This window comes from Bidens hawaiensis, unplaced genomic scaffold (genome assembly GCF_021521415.1).
Source record: "Bidens hawaiensis isolate Kalapana, Puna unplaced genomic scaffold, B.hawaiensis_p1.1 tig00014910_1, whole genome shotgun sequence".
Taxonomy (NCBI): domain Eukaryota; kingdom Viridiplantae; phylum Streptophyta; class Magnoliopsida; order Asterales; family Asteraceae; genus Bidens; species Bidens hawaiensis.
In genome coordinates, this window is record NW_027492323.1 from 87,176 (window position 1) to 112,610 (window position 25,435).

General features: G+C 36.1%; 2 protein-coding genes and 1 pseudogene across 3 annotated transcripts; 2 read left to right on the plus strand and 1 right to left on the minus strand.

Annotated features, from left to right (window-relative positions):
* The first annotated feature begins 4,630 nt into the window (after window positions 1-4,630).
* On the plus strand, window positions 4,631-9,597 carry LOC143548101 (receptor protein kinase-like protein At4g34220; annotated as a pseudogene). Its single transcript, XR_013137887.1, has 4 exons — window positions 4,631-5,493; window positions 6,466-6,873; window positions 7,789-8,269; window positions 9,231-9,597. The product of XR_013137887.1 is annotated as a receptor protein kinase-like protein At4g34220 (transcript).
* Window positions 9,598-10,914: 1,317 nt separating this feature from the next.
* LOC143548117 (D-3-phosphoglycerate dehydrogenase 1, chloroplastic-like) lies at window positions 10,915-15,811 on the plus strand. Its single transcript, XM_077039367.1, has 6 exons — window positions 10,915-11,437; window positions 12,683-13,059; window positions 13,170-13,280; window positions 13,766-13,861; window positions 14,607-15,070; window positions 15,561-15,811. Exons 1-6 carry the CDS (start codon window positions 10,915-10,917, stop codon window positions 15,766-15,768), a joined length of 1,779 nt encoding a protein of 592 aa, XP_076895482.1. The 3' UTR covers window positions 15,769-15,811.
* Window positions 15,812-16,141: 330 nt separating this feature from the next.
* On the minus strand, window positions 16,142-23,810 carry LOC143548091 (sodium/proton antiporter 1-like). The gene is made up of 9 exons (XM_077039347.1): window positions 23,641-23,810; window positions 22,644-22,772; window positions 22,391-22,567; window positions 21,560-21,666; window positions 21,353-21,473; window positions 21,175-21,236; window positions 18,143-18,445; window positions 17,095-17,389; window positions 16,142-16,344 (listed from the first exon to the last, which is right to left on the minus strand). Exons 2-9 carry the CDS (start codon window positions 22,761-22,763, stop codon window positions 16,228-16,230), a joined length of 1,302 nt encoding a protein of 433 aa, XP_076895462.1. The 5' UTR covers window positions 22,764-22,772; window positions 23,641-23,810; the 3' UTR covers window positions 16,142-16,227.
* Between the last annotated feature and the right edge of the window lie 1,625 nt (window positions 23,811-25,435).

Sequence of the window (25,435 nt, forward strand, 5' to 3'; positions counted from 1 at the left end):
ATTGTTAACTGTTATTAACAAGTTCACTAGATAATAAAATTTTAAAATTATTAGGAAAACATTAAATTACGATTAAAGTGGTTTTTTTAAAAAAAAGTTAGTAAAATCATTTAAACTGAACAATTAAACATGAAAGTCCAAATTATCAAGTACAAAAACAAAATGATGTAAAAATTGGTGATTATATTGGGGGTTGAAACAATCTGAAGTTTCATTTCTATCATATTTGGCTCCTTCTAAACCTTAGTTATTTATAATCAAAATATGTAAATATATGCACCCATTGCATCAATAGCTGCTCCATTTTTTTACACAATAAGTCCTTTTTTTGTTTTACTAGGTCTCATTCCTTAGGATAATGGTAGGAGCTGGGTAACGAGTCATGTGGGTTTGGGTTAAAACATGTATCCTCTCCTGCAGATCCAATCGAGTCTGTTGATCTGACCCGCAAGCGCTTTTTGGATTTGGTAAATAGTTAATGCATTGAATATGATTACAAATATATATTATTATTTATTACAATAATAATAATAATAATAATAATAATAATAATAATAATAATAATAATAGATTCTTTATGTGATTACATACATTTTATCTTTTTGTGATTTTTGACCCATTTGACACTTCTCACATTTAGCTCATTTTTTATTTCAACCCTTTTGACCCGTTACCAATCAAATACAGCATTTTTTCATATCAACAGGGCAGGCTGGCCCATCAAGACTTTCAGGTCCATTTCTTTAAATTCTGTAAACAGAAAACGCAATAAAACTATTTTATAATAATAATAATAATAATAATGGGTTAGGTTATAATAAGAAGTATACTTTTTGTTTTTGTAGGAAGAATAAGAAGTAATCTTGTCCATTGATTTTGAATATGGAGGGTTGAGATTAGTTTAGGTGGAATCAAATGTGAACACAAGGTAAAGGGCATAAAAGGAATAACACATTTGTTGACTTTCTCTCTCCACATGCAAGGCACGTGCCAAATTCCCCCATCATTTTTAAACGTCCATAACTTTTTTTACGATGTTTTTATTGAAAAACAAATTCACCATAATAACGAGTGTCTTTTTATCTTTTATATGAGTACCATATTGTAATATAAAAATTAAAAAAAAATTAGTGAGTTTTTTACGAATTGTGTTTTATCGAATTGTGCTTTACAAAATTGTGTTATACAATAGTATTTTTCATTGTGTTTTTTTTTCATTGTGTTTTTTCCATTGTGTTATTTACATTGTGTCATACAATTGTGTTTTTTATTGTGTTTTTATCATTGTGTTTTTTTTTTCATAGTGTATTTTTCCATTGTGTTTTTTTCATTGTGTTTTTCGGACTTTTCCGGCGAGGTGGTGGCGGTGGGTTTCGGTTGTGGTGGCGGTGGAGTGGTGGTAGTTGCAAGAGATGAGTGAAGATGTAATTGGGTTTTATGTAAGTGAGTTTTTGAAATTAATTTAAGTGGGTTTTGAGATTAAAGTGTTAGACTAAAATACCCTCCTTCCTAGCCTTCTTAGGAAAATCAAACTTCTTATTTGAACCTAACCCTAATAATAATAATAATAATAATAATATCTTTTAAAGATACAGGACGTTGTAAGCGTTTCAATAATTTTGACCCGTTGACCCATTTGACACTTATGTCTTTTAGCCAACTTTTTAAAATCTAACCCATTTGACTCGTTTCCATATCAGTGGATGATATCGCAACCTCTAGTGGCAGGAAGTCGATATATGAAGCAAAGTGTTACCTAATAAGTAATAACAATTTCTGATTGATTATTTGATTATTCAAGTACAAAGTTACCCTTGGGGGAAAGCAAAGCAACAAACACACATTTAATACACATTCGTTTGAAACACCCCCATATTTAACAACATTTGTAACACAATACATTTGCAGGTTTCTTGCTGTGGCTGCTTGATATCCATGCCTAATATCCTGGCACACGTCTAGCAAAACTGCTGTTGGTTTGGGTGTATGGGCCCCGACTACTTATTTTTAGGTCGTTGCAATCTTTAGAGTAGTCGTTCGTAGTGATGGTAGTTTTTAAGCGCGTGAAAAGTTTTATATTGCAAGACATGTTTATGGTTTTTCTTGGAATAATATCCTTTTAAAATTTCTTTTGTGGTTGTGAGAACCCGTTATTGCTAACTCATGGGTCCCACCAAAAACCTGCTAGTCAATATAAGGCAAAACGCACCTTGCGGCCTTGCGTCAGGCACCGGTGGAAGCTCGATTTTCATGTTTTTGTGTACTTTTTTTTTGTGGTAAAATGCGTTTTTGTTACCAAATTATGTTTGGGGTAAATTTCATTTTATGATTATTTATTTATTTGTTTCAACGTAAGCTTTACATAGTTTTTGGCAATATGTATCTATATTATTTTACTTGTTTCTATTGGCAATTGAGAATTTAGAGGTGCACAGAAATACCCGGTTTCAGACCCGACTTGGTGTATCCGACCTGGAACCAGTTTCTACCCGTACCTGACTTGCGGGTACGATCTGGTATTGGGTTTCTCCCTTGGATATATATCCCGCCCGGACCTGCTGGAGGTTCCACCTTTATCTGGTTAAAGCCCGACACGGTCCTATCTGAAAACTCCGGTCAAATACCCGATTATACTTGGAACTGGTTCCTACCCGATCTGGTTTTGACTTTTGTACCCGGAACCGTTTCATACCCGGTTTGTGCACCTCTACTTGAGATCAGTGATTAAAGTTATTTATATTAACAGCAATTTATATTTTTATATCATTTGCAAATATTCAAATAAATAAATCGAATAGAATATTCAAAAAATAATCTCATATCCTTTCAAAACAACTTCTTGTTGAATCAAAATACACTGATGAATAATTAATTTTAATAATCAATCCCCTTTAAATGCTGTGTCATATTTTCCCTTGTAAACCATTAAGATATTTATATCTATAAATTTACTCACCTTATAAATTATAGTGTGGCATCCTTTAGGTCCAAAGCAAGGGAGACATGTAATGTAGCTTAATAATAAGACAAAACAAAGATTACTTCTTAGCTAGCTTGATTTATCCTTCATTTAAATTTGAAATTTTAAAAAGTTACTTAACAATCACATTATTTTCTTTCATTTTAATCGAATTGATTTAACATAAATGATAAAATAACTGTTTAAACGATCAAGAGGTGATACGACTTTGTATATCAACAAAAGCGAATGAAAATAAAAAAAAAATTTAAGATGCATTACTAGTCATTTGGGGAGTCAATGAAACGAGCCGAGCTTAGCTCAGAGCCTCAGACGTAATTTTTAAAACGTTAGCTTGGCATGTTTGTTGTTTTGTTATAATATTTTTTATTATGTAGTTATATAGTTAGTTTTATTAAATAATATTAAATAAATAAGTATATTTATATAAATAATAGACTTGTATAATCTTTCGTGTCCGGACAAGGAAAGTTTTTCATTTTGAATCGCATTATAACCATCCTCATTACATGTTAAAAAAGTATACGGCATAATCAATTACTCACACATCAACATACTATTGTTATTCTAAATATAAATGCGACATAATCTTATTAGTATTTATAATAATATTACTAGTTACCCTTAGTTTATTTTCTTTTTGACTTAAAAGATTATGTAATTATAAAAATTTATATATATTAAATATATGTAACAAAGAATTAGTTTTTTCATGGATTAATTACTACTTTCAATAATCTTTTAAGTCAATATTTAAAAGAACATTTGAAAAGGGAATGTTGTAGTCCAGTTCTTACCTTCACAAAAAACCAAAAGCAGCCCAACAAAATATTTAATTTTACTTATTATGGCTTTTACCCCAAGGAACTTTTCAATGTTAGTTGACAACATATTTCTTGAAATTAAAAAAAAAAGGTTAACGGGTCAAAATTAAATATTAAAATATAAGAATGATTTGAACTATGTATTTCATTGTTAATACATGCTTAAAATACATTTAGCTGGTAAAAGACAAGATAAATATTAGATTATAATTTTTTGAAACTGCATTAACATAGTTTTTTATAACATTTTGAAAAGTACACACTTTCAAACAACATTTGTGTTTGTTACACTATTTAAGGTAAGCATCAAAACTATTTTAACTTTTTCACATATATTTTAAAAATAAAAAATAAAACGGTTTTGATATATGTCCGGCTCATTCAATTATTTATACACATATAATCTTAACCGCAAAAAAAAAAAAAAGTCATAAAAAAATGTACTCTCCGGTTCTCAATCAGCTATTTTAGTTACCATTCAATTATTCGGTTTTTTAATTATAAACAATAAAAAACCAGCAACACCATAAACACTCACAAGCTACCTCCACAATCCAGAAAAACTACCAAATTATTCATTTTTTCTAACCATCTTTAATTTTCTTTTTGTATACTTGTGTTTTTTTTTCTTTGCATAGGGATACATTTTAAATAACAAACACTAATTTTTTTACTTCAATTTCTTTATATCCATACTACCCTATTCTCTAAATTCCATAAGTACAACCTTTATAGCAAATTCCACAAAAACTCACATGCAACATTTTTTTATTTCCTATATATAAACTTAACCCTTGTGGCTCTAAACAATCATATCAATATCATCATGATCACAACACCTTCCATTCTTCAGTCACTCTTCTTCTTCACTATCCATCTCTTATTTTCTTCCATTTTTGCCCTCAATCTTGATGGACTCACACTCCTATCTATCAAACACTCACTTCTTTCTAACCAACCTTCACTCCTTCAAAATTGGAACCAATCTGACCTCACTCCAGGTTCATGGTCAGGTGTCACTTGTATCCCCAAAAACGGTCCGGTTACCGGCTTATCACTTCCAAATTCCCAACTTTCGGGTCCAATCCCTAACAGGTTAGCCCGCCTTCGACACATTCGTGTTCTAGACCTTTCCAATAATTCGATAAATGGAACTCTTCCTTTCGTGTTTAGTGGGGAGAATTTGAATTACTTGAACCTTTCCCATAATAAATTATCAGGGTCTGTGTTTCCGAGATTTGCTGTGCAAATTCCGGAAACAGTTGGACCTCTCATTTAATAACTTCACGGGAGAAATCCCACGAACGTTATCCAATCAGAAACCTGAGTGCTTGGCAGGAAATCTGGATTTATGTGGGAAACCTTTGACAAAAATGTGCATTGTTCCTTCATCACATTCATTGCCACCTAATGTAACTTTAGGCTATCCCGCCACCGCGGCAATCGCAGCTATTCCTAAAAGCGTTGAAGAGTCGAATAATAATAATAATAATATTCGCAGTGTCTCGAAAGTGAATTCGTGGAAAATAGTAGCCATTGTTGTCGGAGATGCAGCTGCTATGGTGGTCCTCGTCGTTATCTTCTTCCATGCGTACCAGTTCCGAAAGAAGAAAACGACGAAAGAATTTCTTGGAAGCTCTGGACCGGTGAGCTCTAGACTTGACCAACAGTCCAGAGCATCCTACTTCTGTTTCAGGGGTGCAACTGAAACAGACAGGGGCGGATCTATAGTAGAAATGGGTGGTTCCCCGGAACCACCCGAGTTTCGAAATAATAGTGTATTTGTATATATAAAACATTAGAGGAACCACCTTATAAATTATGAAGGAACCACCTTAAAAACATTTGAAACGCTTGGCCAGCTGGTAAGGTGCTGGTTTTGTAACTTGAAGGTCACAAGTTCAATTCTGGATTTCCATATAATTTTTGAACTTTTTTTCTTGAACTCTTCCTTTTTACTAACTACTACACAACCCATTTAGGGTTTTATTAGTCAAAAAATAAAACACACCGACACTAAACACAATGGCGCCTGCTATCTCCCCTGTCCCCTCGTCCCCGTCGGCCGTTCCCCGACCACCACCGCAGCTTTTCCGGCCGTTCTCCAACCTCCTGCCTTCCTCTCCTTCTGTCTTCTACTCTTCCTCGAAGCTCGATTGCTCGAATCCTCCCACTTTGAAGGTAAGTTTGCATTCATTTGTTAAATGTTAATTGTTCTTGACTTGTTAATTGTTCTTGATTGCTAACTACTTAATTGTTAGGTTATTTGTTAAATTTAGTTTTAATGGCTTGTGGTCACGAATAATATATTTCAAATCATGGTTGTTGGTGTTGGGTGTTAAAATAGTTGGAAAGATAAGAGTGGTGGTGTTGGTGGATGTTTTTTGTTGAGGTAAGGTTAATTGTGTGAATATGGTTTCTAACCGGCTCGAACCTCAAACGGACCCGGAATTTATTATTGTATTTTTATTATGTAATGAACTTTGCCCGAACCATCTAACCGACCCGAACCTCAAACCGACCCGGAATTTTTTATACCCGATTCTATGAAATTGAATCATCTAAAAGTTGTGCACCACCTGAAAAAAATTCCTGGATCCGCCACTGGAAACAGAAGCACCAGAACCAGCATGCTTCTGTTTCAGGGGCACAACTGAAAAGAAGTATCAGCATGCTTCTGTTTCGGCTCTCCCAAAACAGAAGCATCTGAGACAGCAACGGACTCTGAGTCCATGGACATTAATACCAACAAAAACAGTTTGGTTATGGTGGACGGAGAAACGAAGATGGACATGGACACATTGTTGAAGTCGTCAGCGTATATACTCGGCTCGAGTGGTGGGAGTATAGTGTATAAAATAGTGGTGGCCGGAGACATGGCATTGGCGGTTCGGAGGCTTGCGGATTGTGGAGTTGAGAGAATGAAGGATTTTGAGAAGATAGTTAGAGGTTTGAGTAAACTCCGGCACCGGAATTTGGTGAAGATTAAAGGGTTTTATTGGGGTGAAGAAGAGAAGCTTGTGTTATATGATTATGTCTCCGGTGGAAGCTTGGCCGGAGTTGCTTATGGTATGCAGTTTTCTCTTCCATGCATGTTACCAATTATCATTTTTGGGTTATAAACTTATAATAATAATAATAATAATAATAATAATAATTTTGAACGGCTAACAAACAGAGAATTACCTAGGTACTCCGTACGGGGTGACTCGATGATAAAATGCCACCGCTGGCTAGCCTAACCCAACCGTACGGAGCCCTTAAGCGCTTTAATAATAATAACAACAACAATAAAATAATAATAATAATAATAATAATAATAGTAATAATGTATGATAAAAAATAACATAACAGGATTAGTTAGTTATATACTTATGTGTTACTTCTTACTTATTTTTAAACCTGAAAATGAAAATGTAATGTTGTTTGATTGTTATTTAAAAGAATATAACATAAAATTAAGCTATATTTGTTTTTAAAGCATTAAAAATATCAATTTTATGAGTTAAAAAGTAACATGATTATTGTTAATCATATTTACACATAATTGTGTTTTTTATTTAATAAAAAAATTTGTTAAATACAAGATAAAAATCAAAAGAAATTCGTCGTTAATAAAACTTACTTTAAATAATATTATTATGAACATATTTTGGGAATATACTGTATTCTTTTATACATACAAAACAATAACAAAAGAAATATTCCTTTCTAGTTTCCACCTCTCGTGTGTGGTACTAGGTTGATAGGGTTTACCTTATCTCCATACATTAAAAAACGTATAATAAGCCAAAACATTTTTGAAGCTTATTACAACCCCAAGGCCCCCACTATATAATAATAATAATAATAATAATAATAATAATAATAATAATAATAATAATAAGCCTTACTCTATTTTTTTAAGTTACTGGACTATCAATATATGTAAAAGTTAGATTTTGTATGTGTGTTTCTATGTTAATGTATTTTTATTAATTTCAGAAAAAGTTGGGCCGTCTTCATGTCACTTATCTTTCGATCTCCGGATCAAGATAGCAAAAGGGATTGCAAAGGGGTTATCTTACATTCACTATAAGAAACACGTCCATGGCAATATCAAGCCTAACAACATCCTTTTAACACCCGTAATGGAACCTGTAATTAGTGATTTTGGACTATAGTGGTTGATGTCAGGCAAAACTAGCTATGCATTCGACAAATCGACTTTAAACTTTGGTAGCAAGAGATCAAGTACATCTCGCGGTGAAACAATAATTAGTCGTGGTCATTATCATCATCATAATCATTATCAAGCACCCGAGTCGATGAAAACCTTGAAGTCTAACCCTAAGTGGGATGTTTACTCATTTGGGATTATTTTACTCGAGCTCTTTTCGGGAAAGGTTTTATCGGATAAAGAGTTAGCTCTATGGAACATGGGCTCAATGGTTGATGATGACATGGAGACCAAGATTCTAAGGGGGTGTTTGGTACAGAGAATGGAAATGGAGAGAAAATAGAAATGGAAATGGAATTGTAGAGAAAGAGAATTGGTATGGAGAATGAGAATCATTTCTCTTGTTTGGTACACGAGAAAATAAACAGAGAACTCTACCATACCCAACCCCACCTCCACCCAACCTGACACCACTCACCACCGCAGCCCCACCACCACAGCCCCACCACCACCAGCACCACCACCACAGCCCCACCACCACCACCAGCCCCACCACCACAGCCCCACACCACCAGAACCACCACCACAGCCCTTTCTTCAACCACAGCCCACCACCACCGGCTGCCGCCACCAAACCCCCTTCTTCAACCACAGTACACAAGAAATTAAAAAGATTCAAATTTTTGGAACATAAGATATAGAAAAAGGAGGCTCAGATCTGTCATCACTGCCCCTTTGGAGATTTTGTGGTGGTGGTTGTGGTGGCGATGATGATGATGATAATCAGAAGCCACCTGCAACCACCGCCGATTTCCACCACCACTGTCACCCACCTGCGACCACAATCACCCGACCATCTGAAAACCCTTACCTACCACGAACCACCACTTGAAACCCTAATCTCCGTTCACCCGTACCACCTGCAACCTACAACCGGTTACCATCTCTGTGTTCACCACTGCGAACGGCGGAGACGGGGTGGTGGTTGCAGACTTGGAGACGAGGTGGCGGTTGCAGACTTGGAGACGAGGTGGCGGCCGGAGACGAGGTGGTGGTCGGAGACGGGGTGGTGGTCGGAGACGAGGTGGTGACATGCTATGAGGAGGCTGCTGAGAAATGGGTTTCTCTTTGTTTTAAAGAGAAATGGAATTCTCTAGTTTTAGAGAAATAGAAAGAGAAATAGAAATGAAAAGTGGAAAACAAACAAAAGAAATATTTCTAATTCCATTTCTCTCCAATCAAATCCCTCTACCAAACACCCCCTAAGGATAACCGACCAGTTTATAACAATCTCGGACGTGCATGGAAGAGAAGATTCTCTTTTGGCGTGTTTAAAATTAGCGTTTAGTTGTGCATCATTGGTCCCACACAAGCGACCTTCGATGAAAGAGGTGTTGCAAGAGCTTGAAAAGATCCCATGCCCGTCATGATCAAGACGACAAATTAATATTCGAATGAATGATATGTCAAAGGTCACCATTTTGTGTCTTTCGATCTTTAGTTGTTGTAGATGTTGAAGTATGAACATGTGTGAATGTGTGATAGATGACCTAAAAGTAGTTTGGGTTTGACTGTTTAATTCACCAGTGACAATGTAGTTCTTATTTGTTGAGTTGTAATATTTGGAAGGCGTTTGTGTTTTTGATTATCAATTATTTCATTAAAAAGATGCAACTGATTTGATACAAAAATATATTAAATCTATATATCAATTTATAAGTTCTGTACTTTGCAACATATATTATAAAATTAGGTTACTAGTCATATCAAAATAATTACTTTTTTATTGAGATTATATCCGGTATTTAATGGTGTACCTGTTGTGCACTTTACTTTATCCGGTACTTAATGGTGTATCTGTTGGCCCTAGAGGTGTTAAAGAAACCGGCCCGGAACCAGTTAACCAGAAACTAAACCGCGCCGGTTCACATTTGAAACCGGTTCCCAAATCGAACCAAACTGCCGGTTCGTATATCGGTTCGGCCCTTTCTCAGTCAAACCAGTTTTAAAACCGTTTTTTTTTTCTTTTTGCCTAAAACCGGTTCTAAATTGTTCTACACTGAAACCGATTTTTAAACCAAACCAATTTGGAGGCCGGTTTTGTACACCTCTAGTTGGGCTGGGCCTACGGAGTATTGAATGAAAAAGAACAAATAGCAGAATGGGTTCTTAAATGGTTTTGATTGGGCCTATGCATAGTGCATAACTGGTTTTAAATTCTCATGAGTAAACTTTTTTTTCTTTTCTTACTAACGGAAACCATTATAAAACCTTGTGGAAAATCTTATGATCCGAACTAGCTTGATGACAAAAAAATAAATAGAATCTTTTATTATAGTCACATACCATAAACATCACAATGAATCTTTAATTAATTTTATTATAATCACATACCATAAACATCACAAACGGAATCTTTATTTCTTTTTTAAATAATGAGTTTCTTGTTGTTAGCATCATACTCTTCAATTTAGAGAGATCCGTTGCCTCATTCTAGCCATACTATGTTCTCTTAAACGGGTCCAAGTTGTCTTTAGAGTTTTGCTTAGGCGTTCCCTCGATAAACTATATCGCCGGCTAGAGGTGGGCAAATAAACCGGTTAACCGAACCGACCCGAAAACACAACCGGTTTGTAGAAATAGGTTTGGAACCGGTTTGTAATTTTCTCCCACAAACCGGTTCCAAACCGATTAACCGAACCGAAACCGGCCAAACCAGTCAAAAACCGGTAAAAACCCGAACCGAAACCGATAGTAACTTGATCAAGAAACCGCCTTCAACCCGAACCGAAACTGATCATAAACCGGTTTTGACTTTTGTTGATCAAACCGAACTGGTTTCAACCTCAACCGCTGAATGCTACTTGACAGTTGCTCTGCCACCAAAACTTTCTGCATAACACACGATAGGTAGGACAAAAACCCGGGTAAACTTAAAATTCAAACGGACAATGGCGGTTACATCTTCTTCAATCATCCTTTCACCTCCATTATCACTCTCATCACTCTCACAACAACTTCCACTCCACATTTCCTTCACGCGCCACCACCGCCGGCGCGTGCAGCCACTGTTCGCCATCACCATCTCACCAACCGCCAAACCTACAATCCTCGTAACCGAGAAGCTCGGAGACTCAGGCCTCGACGTGCTAAAACAGTTCGCGAACGTTGACTGCTCGTACGAGCTGAGTACCGAGGAGCTGTGCACGAAGATATCGTTGTGTGACGCGTTGATTGTACGGAGTGGAACGAGAGTGAGCCGTGAGGTGTTCGAGTCGTCCGGTGGACGGCTGAAGGTCGTTGGACGAGCTGGAGTGGGGATTGATAATGTGGATTTGGCTGCGGCGACGGAGCATGGATGTCTGGTGGTGAATGCGCCTACGGCGAATACGGTTGCGGCTGCTGAGCATGGGATTGCGCTGCTTACGGCTATGGCGCGGAATGTTGCGCAGGCGGATGCCTCGATTAAAGCTGGTTTGTAGTTTCTAATTAAGTTATAAACTGTTGTTTAATTAGGATATTGCTCTTATTAGATTAGATAATAGACATATAAGCTTTGATTCGTAAGTGATTATTATTCCTGTGTCACTTATTTTGAATAACATGTAAATCTGTATGCAGAGTAGGTATTCCTTTTAACGGTTGTTCAATTAGGCGATAAACTGTTTATATTGCTCTAAGATATTTTTAGGTTAGTATGTTACTCTTATTAGATTAGATAGTAGACAAATAGACATATAAGTTCTGATTCATAAGTGATTTAGGTCATCTTAGTTCGAAATGGATTGAATGTGATTATGCTGTTTAGTAACTGATAAGGTGTTAGATGTAATTAATATTTCTGTTTCACATATATTATGTATACCTTTCTGATTCTTCAGTGATGATTGCTGAAACTGATTTTTTTCTATTATTCACAAATCTCAGCATTATAGAGAGTACAATTGACCTAATCTATAGTTGGAGAATATTGCAATTGACTACCAAATATTTTATAATAAATACGATATATATGCTATGCTAATATTCAGTAATTTAGTTCATATATAATATGCTAATATTCAGCAATTTAGTAATTGAGTTCATCTTAGTAACTGAGAAGATGTGAAATTCAGTTCAACATTAAATGAAATGCGATTAATATTCTTGTTTCACATATTATGAATAGCTTGTAAATTTGTGTGCAGACTAGTTATTCCTGTATTCTCCCCTAATTAGTAATTGCAACCAGTCTGAGCATCTCTGTTCAATTGTGCTGTGGTTTTTGTTCCATATAAATGTGAAGTTAGTTACATCATACATGCTGAGTTGTCTGTTAGTTGATTATATGCGAGCAAAAGTTGTTGAAGTCTCGCTTTCTGCTAGCTAGTCTGTATGGTGTACCAAGTTCTATAGAAGTGTTAAGTTCATTACATTATGCATGCTGATTTTTGTGTTAGTTAATTATGTTTGAGCTCAGTGAGCAAAACTTGTTGAAGACTTGAAGTATTGCTTTCTGCTAGCTAGTCTGTATGATGTATCAAATTATGTTCTCATCTGTGTTTAGGACTAAATTAGGACAAAAGTGTAAGCACATTGGTATCTTATACAAACAGACCATATCTTTATTTATCATATCATTTTTTCTTACTATTTTTTTTACTGTTTTTTATTTTTTTATTTTTATTTTGTTATTTTTGTAACTAATTATACAAATCCATGACAATGCAACCACTACAGGAAAATGGCAGAGGAACAAATATGTGGGCGTGTCACTTGTTGGCAAGACTCTTGCAGTGATGGGGTTTGGGAAAGTTGGTACCGAAGTTGCCAGGCGTGCAAAGGGGCTTGGTATGAATATAATTGCACATGATCCTTATGCTCCAGCAGATCGTGCCCATGCAATTGGTGTGGATTTAGTAAGTTTTGATGAAGCTATCGCAACCGCTGATTTCATCACACTTCATATGCCTCTCACCCCTGCTACATCAAAGATTCTGAATGATGAAAACTTTGCAAAGATGAAAAAAGGTGTTAGAATAATAAACGTTGCTCGTGGTGGAGTGATAGATGAAGATGCTTTGGTTAGAGCATTGGATGCTGGCATTGTAGCACAGGTACTTGTGTATTTGTGTTTGGGGTGGAACTGTGGAAGTTATTGATATGAAATGAATTGGACGGGCTAAGGTGGTTTCAAAAGTTTGATTAAACTGTAGTGTACTTGCAGGCTGCACTTGATGTTTTCACTGTAGAACCACCGCCGAGGGATAGCAAGTTGGTTAATCATGAAAATGTCACTGTTACTCCTCATCTTGGTGCTAGTACAACAGAAGCTCAGGTTTGTGAATAGCTATATGCAAATGGTTCGATTTGCATTATGTTTAGAGGTGACAAGATGGATGGATGGTCGGGCTGGGTAACGGGTCAAAACGGATTTGGGTTGAATCGGGTTAGGTAGTCATTATGAGTTTGGTTGAAACATGGCATGTTGGGTTGACCTGCAAATGTTTATTTGGGCATTTTCTAATTCTGTGTAGTTACTTGTTAATAATGATTACAAAGCAGCTTTTACAGTTGTAACCAAAGATTGTGTGCATTAAAGTAGCTTAGTAGCCTGTGTGACTCGTTCCCCTGTAAGGCTGTAACCCTGTTAGCTATTTTATTTGACCCATATGAGATAGACCAATAACCTATCGACCCATTCATAAATGGTTCAAATTGTCACCTATGATTATTTTTCATCTCTACCTGCTTTGTCCCATATAAGAGATTTGCACCCATTGGATTTATGATGATTAGCTTTCTCATTCAAACTTTGTGCAGGAAGGAGTGGCTATTGAAATTGCTGAAGCTGTAGTTGGAGCATTAAGAGGCGAGCTCGCTGCTACTGCAGTAAATGCTCCCATGGTTCCTTCTGAGGTACCACACAAATCTTCATGTCGCAATTTCTTTTTACAAATCTAATAATTGGTACATGGGCTTTATTGTCCCTGAAAACTGGTATACTTGAGAGAGTGATAGAACACATAGTTCAAAGGGCAAAATGCCCCTATTCCGCCTAGGTCACCCGCCTTTTATGAAGTTTAAAGGATGCAGTTAATTTATAACCTTTTAAATTTGACGTGCAACCTGAATTCAAATCATGTAACTTAACAAATGTATAAAGTGTATAGTAAGTATATCTTCACTGAAGTATTTCATAAGGTTTGAAAACATGTCTATTGAAGAATTTCAGCAAAATTTGCCAACATTCTTCAATGGTAAACATTTTGAAAAATTAATAAAACACTTAAACTAAGATATGCTATATGTATACTTTGTGAATTTGCCGACTAACATAATCCAATTCAAAATATTTAATTCATTTGGGTTCCTAATTGATCCAAATTCTGTTTATACACATATTTGTATGATAATTGCATATAATAATAATTAGTATAAGAATATATTAATATAATATCTATTGTTTAAATTTTATATTTAGTTACACATATAGAAATACTTACTATGTTGTTATATATTGGTATATATGTTACTTATATTTATATAACTAATATGCTCGGTTTAAGCTTGTGAGTCTAATCGAGCTTGGGCTTAAGTTGGCATATTGAACAAAAGTATTATTATATATATAACTGACATGCTCATTTATTGTTTGCTTTAGGTGCTTACAGAACTAAAACCTTATGTTACACTGGCTGAAAAACTTGGGCGTTTGGCTGTACAACTAGTAGCAGGAGGAAGTGGTGTAAAATCAGTAAAAGTCACATACACATCAGCCCGAGCTCCCGATGACCTGGACACTAGGCTACTTCGTGCTATGATCACTAAAGGTCTAATCGAGCCTATTTCTAGTGTATTCGTGAACTTAGTAAATGCAGATTTCACAGCCAAACAAAGAGGAATAAGGATCAGTGAAGAACGGGTCATCTTAGACGGGTCTCTTGAGAAGCCACTCGAGGCCATCTGGGTTCAGATTGCTAATGTCGAGTCTAGATTTGCGAGTGCCATTTCTGACTTGGGAGAGATTAAAGTTGAGGGCCAGGTTAAAGACGGGATTCCTCGTTTGACTAAAGTTGGCGATTTTGGAGTTGATGTGAGTTTGGAGGGAAATATTATACTTTGCAGGTACCCTTAACCGCTTTTCTAAGTGCTGATATAGCTTGTTATTTGACATGGTTTTAAATTTTAATAACTTTTTTTAACCCGAGTTTAGAAAAAAAAAACATTTTTCAATTCAAACCTGTAAATAGTTTTGTTTCCATGAACTTTTTGCATACGAGCGCAAATCTAATGTGACGGCTCGCATGACGTTAACTAGTGATACCTTAGTGATTTAATGCCGATTTGCTTGTGACATTTGATTTGGCATAAAATAGAAATCAACATACTTATTTCTTTACTGTTTATAGTAACCAAGTTGACTATTTCAGTATTTTGATGATTCTTATAAAATTTGATGACGTGGCATTGAATTCGACCATTTAGATCTTATTGACCGGATTACATCAACTAGTGCCACATCAACAATTTTATACCAATTTTTTTCTGCATACATGTCATTTGATAACTGATAGCAACTGATTGTGAGTTTGGTGGGAAATATTAAATTTTGCAGGCAGGTTGACCAGCCGGGATTGATCGGGGCGGTTGGAAGCATACTGGGCGAAGAGAATGTGAATGTTAGTTTTATGAGCGTTGGTCGGACCGCCTGCAGAAAGCAAGCAATTATGACACTCGGCGTTGATGAGAAACCGAGCAAAGAGGCATTGAAGAAAATTGGTGATATTCCGGCTGTTGAGGAGTTTGTGTTTCTTGCTTTATAGCCTTTACTAGCATTGAGTTGTTTCAACATGAATAGACAATTAGGGAGGGGTACGATGGTCACGTTACTGGGGTTGGTTTAATTCTTCGGTATAATTGATACATTAGAGTTCGGTTAAATCCTAAACAAATTTTCGTCCATTTTATTCCCAAACCACTTATTCAAATTGTAGTAAATAAGTTAAAATTGTCACCTGCGGACTACACACGACACGAGGAATAAATGTTTCAGAACACACAATTCTGCTCATACATACCAATCTTTAAGCTTAATAATATCCCTTGCATGCTTTGAGCAAAATTACCTTTATGCAAAAACTCAACAAAACCTCAAGTTCTATAAACATCTCGACGATTCTATAGATGGTCGGTGTCTTGATATTTTATCCCCACCACCTTAATATATTCTGAAATGGTCATTAGAGCCAGCCATCATGGTTTTAAACCTGGATAATAACCGCTCATGAACCCGAGACAAATGGAAGATTGGCTATAGTTGTAGGAGAGAAATGTAGGTTCTGAGTTGCTATATATGCTGCAATCCCTGCAGCATAACCAGCAAAAGCAAAACCACTTACCTGAACCAGAAAAGAGCTGTGTTAATACAAATCTGAAAGTGTAAACTTATATACGAGTTTTATTAAAGGTGGTCAGATGAGCGAGTTGTCAGAAGTTAAGCTAGTCATATCGGTCAAATCGTCCCACAAACACCTTTTTGTTAAATATTAGAAGACGAAAAATTTTGTTAATAGTATGTATGCTACTTATGATTTTAGGATAATGTTTATGAGCTCACCAATGCATTCAACTATTTTAATTTTAATAAAGTCACACATATATTGAAGCTACTTTATAGGTCATCGAAGATTTCTTATCTTCGATTATACCAAATTCAGCCAAAATCTCGCCTAACGAAGAATAAGCTGATAAAAAAAATGAACAATCCGTATTAAACATAAAAAAATGGGGCGTTTTTGTCATTTTACGATATTCAAAAATGTTTTGGCGGGCTGAGTCGAATATTTGGGTGTCCTACAGATCATTTATCATATCCACTACGATATACTTACATAACAATCTAACACTTTAGATAAATGATTTAGGAGATTGTGTGCATTTAAAATAGACTTTAGTCGACTTTTAACAACCTACCTTTGAACCGTTTCCCATTTAACCAACTTCGTTTATTCAACCAATTTGTCACTTTTGAGATTAAAAACACACACACGAAATCACCCCGTAATTAGTAACTGAATCATATTAGTTGAAAAACAGTCAATATCCTAATTACACGTCAAGAAAACAGTAAAACCGAATGAAAAACGTACCTTTCTCAAATACCAAAAGAAGTCTACTTTCTCCATTCCCATTAACGCAACACCCGCAGCAGATCCAATAACAAGCATGGACCCACCAGTGCCAGCACAAAATGCTATCAGCTGCCAGAACTGAGAGTCTTGAGGATAAGCTGAAAGATCATACATCCCCATGGCTGCAGCCACTAACGGAACGTTATCTATAATTGCCGAAACTACCCCTATCGCGCTTGCAATCAGCTCACTACTCGGAATATGGGCATCAAGGTAACTTGCCAGTTCTTTGAGAAGCCCTGCTGCTTCCAAGCTATTAAGGTTTCAAGATTTCAGTGAAATATAAGACAGTCATTTTTACTAAGTTTCCCATTTTACCTTATCATTAAGATCTTGCAAGTTCTTTCCTAACAAAGGTAATTTTGTTACGGTTCAAAACAGGTTGGGTTGACCCGAACATCTTTTTGTCCAATCTTTTGAACATATTTAAAAATAATTTGTGTGTTAATTATCACTACGAGTAATATATAATCACAACAATAACTTAACCTTTTGGATCTAGTAATTCAGTAGGCTGCATGTATTAAAAATACAGGTTTAGCTAACTTTTTCTTATTTTACCCGCTAGAAAAAGCCCGTTTTATTTGATTTTAAACATTTGGCCCGTTTCCGTTTTAGCATTTTTTAACCCATTTGAAAAGAAGTCTGTTATATTTTATTTTAAACATGTGACCCATTTCCATTTTTAGCTATCTTCTTTACTTTTAGCCACTAGAAAAAGGCCGTTTTATTATATTTTAAACATTTGACCCGTTTCTGTTTTTAGCTAATTTTTCTTATTTTGGCCCGTTAGAAAACACCCGAATTTAAAAAATTTGACCCGTTTCCTTTTTAGCTATTTTTTATCTGACCCGTCAGAAAACACTCGATTTTTACCTGTTAGCTATTCTTTATACATACATTTACCCGATTCGTACATGCTAATCGAACCATTTACCACCTCCTCAAAAAAGTGATATTTTTTTTAAGTAACAAAAACATTGAGAAAGGTGATATTAACGCGTACCTACTGACGGATAAAAGGATTCCAAGGAAGAAAAGAGCTCCTTGAGTATCAATACGAGACAAAGCTTGCGGTACTTTTAACCGCTGTCTTTCTGATTCCCCATAGTGGATAGCATCCGTTAGGATCCACAAAACCCCGAGCCCGAATAGCATGCCCAAATAAGGAGGCAAGCCCGTTAAGGATTTGAAAACCGGAACGAACACTAATGCACCAATTCCCACTGCAAAAACAAGCTGCCCACGTGGCGCCATTTGTTCCGAAGCCAAAACATCATCTGTGTTTTGTCCTTTGCCATCAACTTCACTGAAGTAAGAAAAACATTGGTTAATGAATGTGTTGAGTGGTTGACTTTTTAAACAATCATAGTTGACTTTCTGTGCAAACTGTATGCAATATATATATATATATATATATATATATATTTAACACAAATAATCCCCTTCTTTCCAAAAAAATCTTTAAAAACATCTAACAATCAATCATTTTATTTATTCATATTATACATGTAATATTATTTGAGGCAAATTGAGGGTGATTTTGTCATTTAAATGCAGTTTTATGATTATATCAATCAATCAATCAATCATGCCCAGTAAAATCCCACCGACAGCAAAGCTATAAGTAGGGTCTGGGGAGGGTGGGATGTAGGCACACCGTACCTCTATCCAAAGGAATAAAGAGGTGGCTTCCAGAGAGACCCTCGGCTCTAAGTACATGTGTATGAAGCAAAATAAAGGAAATCAAAGTTTAACAGTTATATAAAAACTACTACTAATTATAATAATATTAATAATAAGATCACAGTTTAACAGCTATATAAAAACTAATAATAATTATAATAATAATAATAATATATGTAAGGGAAATACCATTATGGTATGTGACCTAAATAAGTTAAGTCTAAGCCATAAGGTATTCAATTCTCTCTAAAAATCCTTAACTTTAATTCTACTTCTCCACGAATTCCTATCCTCAACCATGTCCTCGGAGAGGTTTAGGTCTATCAAATCATGCCTAATCCTCTCATCCCAAGTCAATTTCGGTCGTCCTCTACCCCTCCTCCCCTCTATAGTAATGTTTTCTACGGATCTAACAGGATTCGTCGTCTGTCTTCTCTTTACATGTCCAAACCATCTCAATCTCCACTCTCTTATCTTGTCTGCTATGTTCACCACCCCTAATCTTTCGCGAAACACAACGTTTCTTATTCGGTCTAGCCTTGTGTGCCCACACATCCAACGTAGCATTCTCATTTCTGCTACCTCCATCTTCCGCACTTGTGCCTTCTTGATGGCCCAACAATCTGTTCCATATAGCATTGCAGGTCTAACTGCCACCCTATAGAATTTTCCCTTTAGTTTAGTCGGGAAACTCTTGTCGCACAATATACCTGTGGCTGCTTTCCATCTACACCATCCTACCTGAACTCGGTGGGTCACATCACTGTCTAATTCCCCATCGCTCTGTACAAAAGATCCTAAATACTTGAACTTCGTTACCTGCGGGACCACCTGCCCTTCAATTGTGATCTGTGCGTCTTCATTGTCGTTTATCCCACCAAAATCACAGTGGAGGTACTCCGTCTTAGATCGGCTAATCTTTAAACCTTTTATCTCTAAGGTTGTTCGCCACTCCTCAAGCCTCATGTTTAGATCTTGTTTTTTCTCAGCAAGTAACACAATATCGTCTGCGAACATCATGCACCACGGGAGAGTCCCCTGAATCGACTTTGACAACTCATCCAAGACTCCTGCAAAAAGAAACGGGCTCAACGCTGACCCCTGGTGAAGACCTACCTCTACAGGAAAGAAATCAGTATCCCCCACTGGCGCACGGACACTTGTTTCACTCCTGGTATACATATCCATAATTATCTCTATGTATTTCCTGGGCACTCTTCTACCCTCCAAGCACTCCCAGAGCACCTGTCGTGGCACACTGTCGTAGGCCTTTTCTAGGTCAATAAACACCATATGTAGATCACGCTTCTTCTCCCTATACTTTTCCATTAATCTTCTTATAAGGTGTATTGCCTCTGTGGTGGAACGCCCCGGCATGAAGCCAAATTGGTTGACCGTAACCTGAGTTACTCGTCTAAGTCTAACCTCAAACACTCTTTCCCATAGCTTCATAGTATGACTTAGTAGTTTGATTCCTCGGTAGTTACCACAACATTGAGCGTCTCCTTTGTTCTTATAGATAGGAACTACAACGCTGCTCCTCCACTGGTCTGGCATCTTACCTGATTTGAGAATACTATTGAACAGAGTAGTTAACCACATGACTCCTTCCTCCCCCAGACACTTCCACACCTCGATGGGTATGTTGTCTGGGCCAACCGCCTTAGACCTTCCCATCCTCCTAGTTTTATGATTATATATATGCAAATTGTTTATTACACATATCTAAACTTGTAATTACATGTATGTAATCACAAAATTACATATAATAAATAACAAAAAATACCGTCAAACAATATTAAATATATAAAGAGTGAACTGCGGTTTTCGTCCCTGTGGTTTGTCCAAATCTGCGGTTTTAGTCAAATAGTTTCAAATTTACGATTTTCGTCCCTGTGGTTTCATTTCACTTGCAATTAAACCCGAATTCACTAATCCCGTTAAGTCTGGACGTTAAACCCATTTCACGTGAGGGACAGCTTTGTCCTTTTCTCCCCCAAATGCACCCCAGCCCCTCACGTGAGGGCGCTTGCGAATTAAGACTGGGGTTTATTTGGGGAGAAAAAGGACAAAATTGCCCCTCACATGAGGGGCACGCTGATTGGTTTAACAACCAGACTTAACAGGGTTAATGAATTCGGGGTATAGTTGCAAGTGAAATTGAGACCATAGGGACAAAAATCGCAAATTTGAAACTATTGGACTAAAACCGCAGAGTTGGACAAACCACGGGGACGAAAACCGCAATTTACTCATATATAAATAATAAAATGATTGTTATTAGAAGTTCTTAAACTTTTTAGAGTTCTGAAGAGAATTATATTTGTTTTGTTTTTCATCACAAGTTATTACCTTGAGAAGGACATGAGGGCCAAAGGCACCGCGAGAGAAGTCACACTAGGCACAAATAGGCCCTGTAATAACATAATATATCATCAACACTAGTCGTTTATGTATGAGACCAAACTAACTAACTAACTAACGAACTAACTATTTATACTTTCTACAAAGTTTAACAAGAGGGAAAAACCGTCATTGTCGGCAATGTGGATATTTGGCCATGTATCCAAAGCATAGTAGTTGTTACATCACCAATAGGACTCCATGCTCCACCTGCATTTGCTGCTATTACGACTACCGCACCAAGTAACCTGTCAAACTCTACAATTTTGAGATTCTTTTTCATTTTTTTTTACCAAAAAATGAGTTTTAACGCATGTGATTTTCTTCTGCTTACTTTCTGTATTCTGATGGAGGTACGAGTTTCCTCAACAAAGAAACCATAACTATTGTTGATGTAAGGTTGTCAAGAACCGAGCTTAGGAAAAAAGTCACAAAACCAATCTGCAATCATCATAAATTTATAAAAAATCATTATGGTGGAATATAATTAATTGACGAATTTAAATATTATTTTAATAAAGCTATATTGGTTTTTATTAATCCCAACGATCATTTTTTGGCTGTTGTTGGTCCCAACTAACGAATTAGCTGCTGATGGTCACATATTTTAACGTATTTGTTCCCAACGGTTCACGACTAACAGAATCCTAACACTGTTACTTGCAAGTCACCAGAAAAAACGCTTTTGGCCGGAAAAGCCACATTTTTTGCCAGAAAACTCGACCTGAACACCACACTGCCGCCACCAACCGATTCGGACGATGGTTCTAGGATTCCGGCGACCTTAAAAAGGTTCCTAAAGGTCCGATCCAAGGTTACAACTTACAAAGACGTTTGGGACGAAAATGTTGAGTTTTCAGGCAAAAAACGTTTTTCCAGTGACCTGTAACTAACGACGCCAGGATTCCGTTAGTCACAGACCATTGGGAACAAATATGTTAAACGATGGGACCATCAGCAACCAAAACGTTAGTTGGGACCAGCAGCAACCAAAAGATGATAGTTGGGATTAATAAAAATCAATACACCTTTATAAAACAACAAAGTGTATACAAGTTCATAAAAAATTCTAAATGCAATAGGAGAAGGGAATGTTGGCTCGTTATAATAAAAAGTAATTCAAACGAGAGTTATAACTTCTAACGAATTTGAACAAATCACTAACCACCCAAAGGAGGGTACGCGGTTTGCGAGTGGTAATATTGTCGGTCACAAGCTTAAATCCTTGATGAGCATCAACTATCTCCACTATTGTCATTGCACCAAGCAAGAAGAATACTATTTCACTAACTTCTGCTGATGCGTGCGTTAACTCCGCAACAGCTATATCAGTTGAGGGAGCCTACATGGAATATTAGGACTCGGGCTTAATAGTAAACTTAACCAAAATAATAACTAAAACAAGGTTAATGTCTTACTCCAATGCTCCGAACAACCCATAAGCTAACAGCCATCAGTAAACCGACTCCACTTTTATTGAAGGCGAGCGACTCTTCAAACACTATGCCGGCATACCCTATTCCAAACAACAATGCCATTGCAAGATCCTGTACCGTGATTAAGGTTTATTAATGTCAAATTCGTATTCATTATCTTCATCAAAATATGTAACTCATAGAATTGAAACGAAAGAACAAAACATTATTAGTGAATAATAGTTTCTTTGTATTAGATAACTGAAAACCAGATCTCTTTATATAGAGAGATTATAATAATAAAAAATAACGATAAATCGTCAATAACTATCCTAATATTCGAACTAGAGACATAATAATGACTGACGAACAAACTTAAAAATAAATGATAAATCAAATAATAATAACTATAAGACCAAGTGTTGTGGAGTAATACCCCTGCCACATCACCATGCAAGGCGTTACTGCGTTAAACACTATTTCTACGATGCATGCCAAGGGCATGAGACCCTTTGGGCGCTATTGTGTAACGGGCTCAAGGGCAAAAGAAGTAATCACATGCACACACCTTATTTTTATTTATTTATTTTTCTTTTATTTAGTTTAGTAGTTAAACCATTGCTCACAAAAGTGAAAAAAAGTGAGCGGGAGCTCCCTGCTTACGTGGCTGTGACGTGTTAGTGTTTATTTTATTTTATTATTATTATTTTTTTTAAACCACTGCACATAGTCTAATAGATGGGGTTGAATCAAATACAAATGACATTTATCGTGAGAAGTGTACAAAAAACTAGAGTAAATATGCTAACATTAAAGTAATTATTATTACTCTAAAACTTTTGAACTAGAGTAATTATTATTACACTATTTTGTTTCTAAAACATAATTACTCTAGTTCAAAACAGTAATTACTCTAATTATTTGTATGTTTAGTATGTTAATTTTATTTGTACCGGATCCCACCCCCTAATAGATAATAAACTCGGTTAACAGTAACAACCTGATTTGCAGCCACCCATGAATGATTAATTGCAACCGCTCCTGTCGCCGCTGCTCCAAGTATGGCCAAAGCTTTCAAGAAATCGGTTTTTGGCTGGTAATTAGCTTCATATTGTTCTGAGCTTGTTTCATCCACTGAACACAAAGGATCACAAGCTCCTGATGATGCCAAATCCTAACCACCAAACTAAAACATCTTAGGACTTTGTCTTTGCTAAACATGTGTAGGAGTTCATTAAACCCAACATAGTACTTGTGACTCCTAGGATTTATTGTCATGTGTTTCATTAACATTTTCGTAATTAAATTGATTAATTACACAGCAAAAAGCATTAGGGATGAACATTTTTTTTTACCGAATACCGTACCTAGGGGTGTAAACGAGCCGAGCCACTCGCGAGCTACTTGAGATCGGATCGTCAAAAAGTTGAAAACAAGCCAAGCCTTTTCGAGCTCGAACCAAGCCCGGGCCTGAAATAAAGCTCGTTTAGTTATCGAGCCCGAGCTCAAGCCTTACGTATTTTTTAGTTTTACCCCTTTTAGATTTCTATGTATTAAATATTAATTCCATACTGTACAGCCGAGCTTTGGCTCATTTAAGATTTTTCTCAAAATATATAAAAATACTTAAAAGCACAAAAAAATTAATTAATAAATAATAAACGAGCCGAGCTTGAGCTTTAGAAAAAGAGCTCGAAACGAGCCAAGCTCGAGCCTTGCAAGTAAAAACGAGCCGAGCTCAAACCTAGCCAAGGTGGGGCTCTGCTAGGCTAATTTACTATCAAGGAATGTGATCAAATCAATTGATTAAGAAAGAGCAAATCACGCTTGGTCATTGGAGTGATTGCCTCCACACAATTAGCTTGCATATATATAATTTGTATTAAATAGTATCCCTAGATATTAGTCATTGTATTGTATTTATATCTCTCATAGTAATTGAACAAGTTGTGGTTTTATAATATAGGCGAATTGGATTTTCATAATCCCAACTTAATGCAGTTGGCCGATAATAATCTCAACTTAAAAAATAGCTCTCATCGGTCCCAAATTCACACAATTTGTTTTCATTGGATATCTTTTAAAAAAAAATTAACGACATTAAGTTTTTTCCAAATTTCAAATTAATGTTTTAGGACTTTCGATCGGAATGAGTGTGCTGATCGATTGATGTAAAACTTACCTCGAAACGGTGCTCCAAACAGCTTGATTTTTGTTAATTAAAAGTTTACACACCGGAATTGAAGCATCCTTTTTTGGTTGTTTGGACCCCGTTTTGAGATAAGTTTTACATAAATCGACTCGTATCCTCATTCCGAACGAAAGCCCTAAAATATCAATTTGAAATTTAGCAAAAATTTAACGCCGTTAAGTTTTTTTTAACAGGGTCCAATGAAAACAAACAGTGTGAAAGTTAGGACCGGTGACAGCTATTTTCTAACTGCATTAAGTTGAGATTATTAAAATCCAATTTGCCTATAATATATTCAAAAGGTTAATTGATATTTACACCCTTCACCAAATAGAACAGGTACCGATTGAACACAATCGGTACAGGTACTTAGATTTTCTTGTTTTCGGTAACTGTACCATTCTGTTTTGGTATTTGCCTATTTTCAATGGTACTAGTACGGTATTCAGAATATGGTTTCAGTCATTGTTGATATCAGTGTTTTCGGTACGGTACCGATATCTAAAATCATCATATATAATACAGTTCAATTAAACAAATTTGTAAAGTCTTTAGTAAAACTTATAACCTGAAACTGATTATCCAAATTATTGGGTTCAGCTGA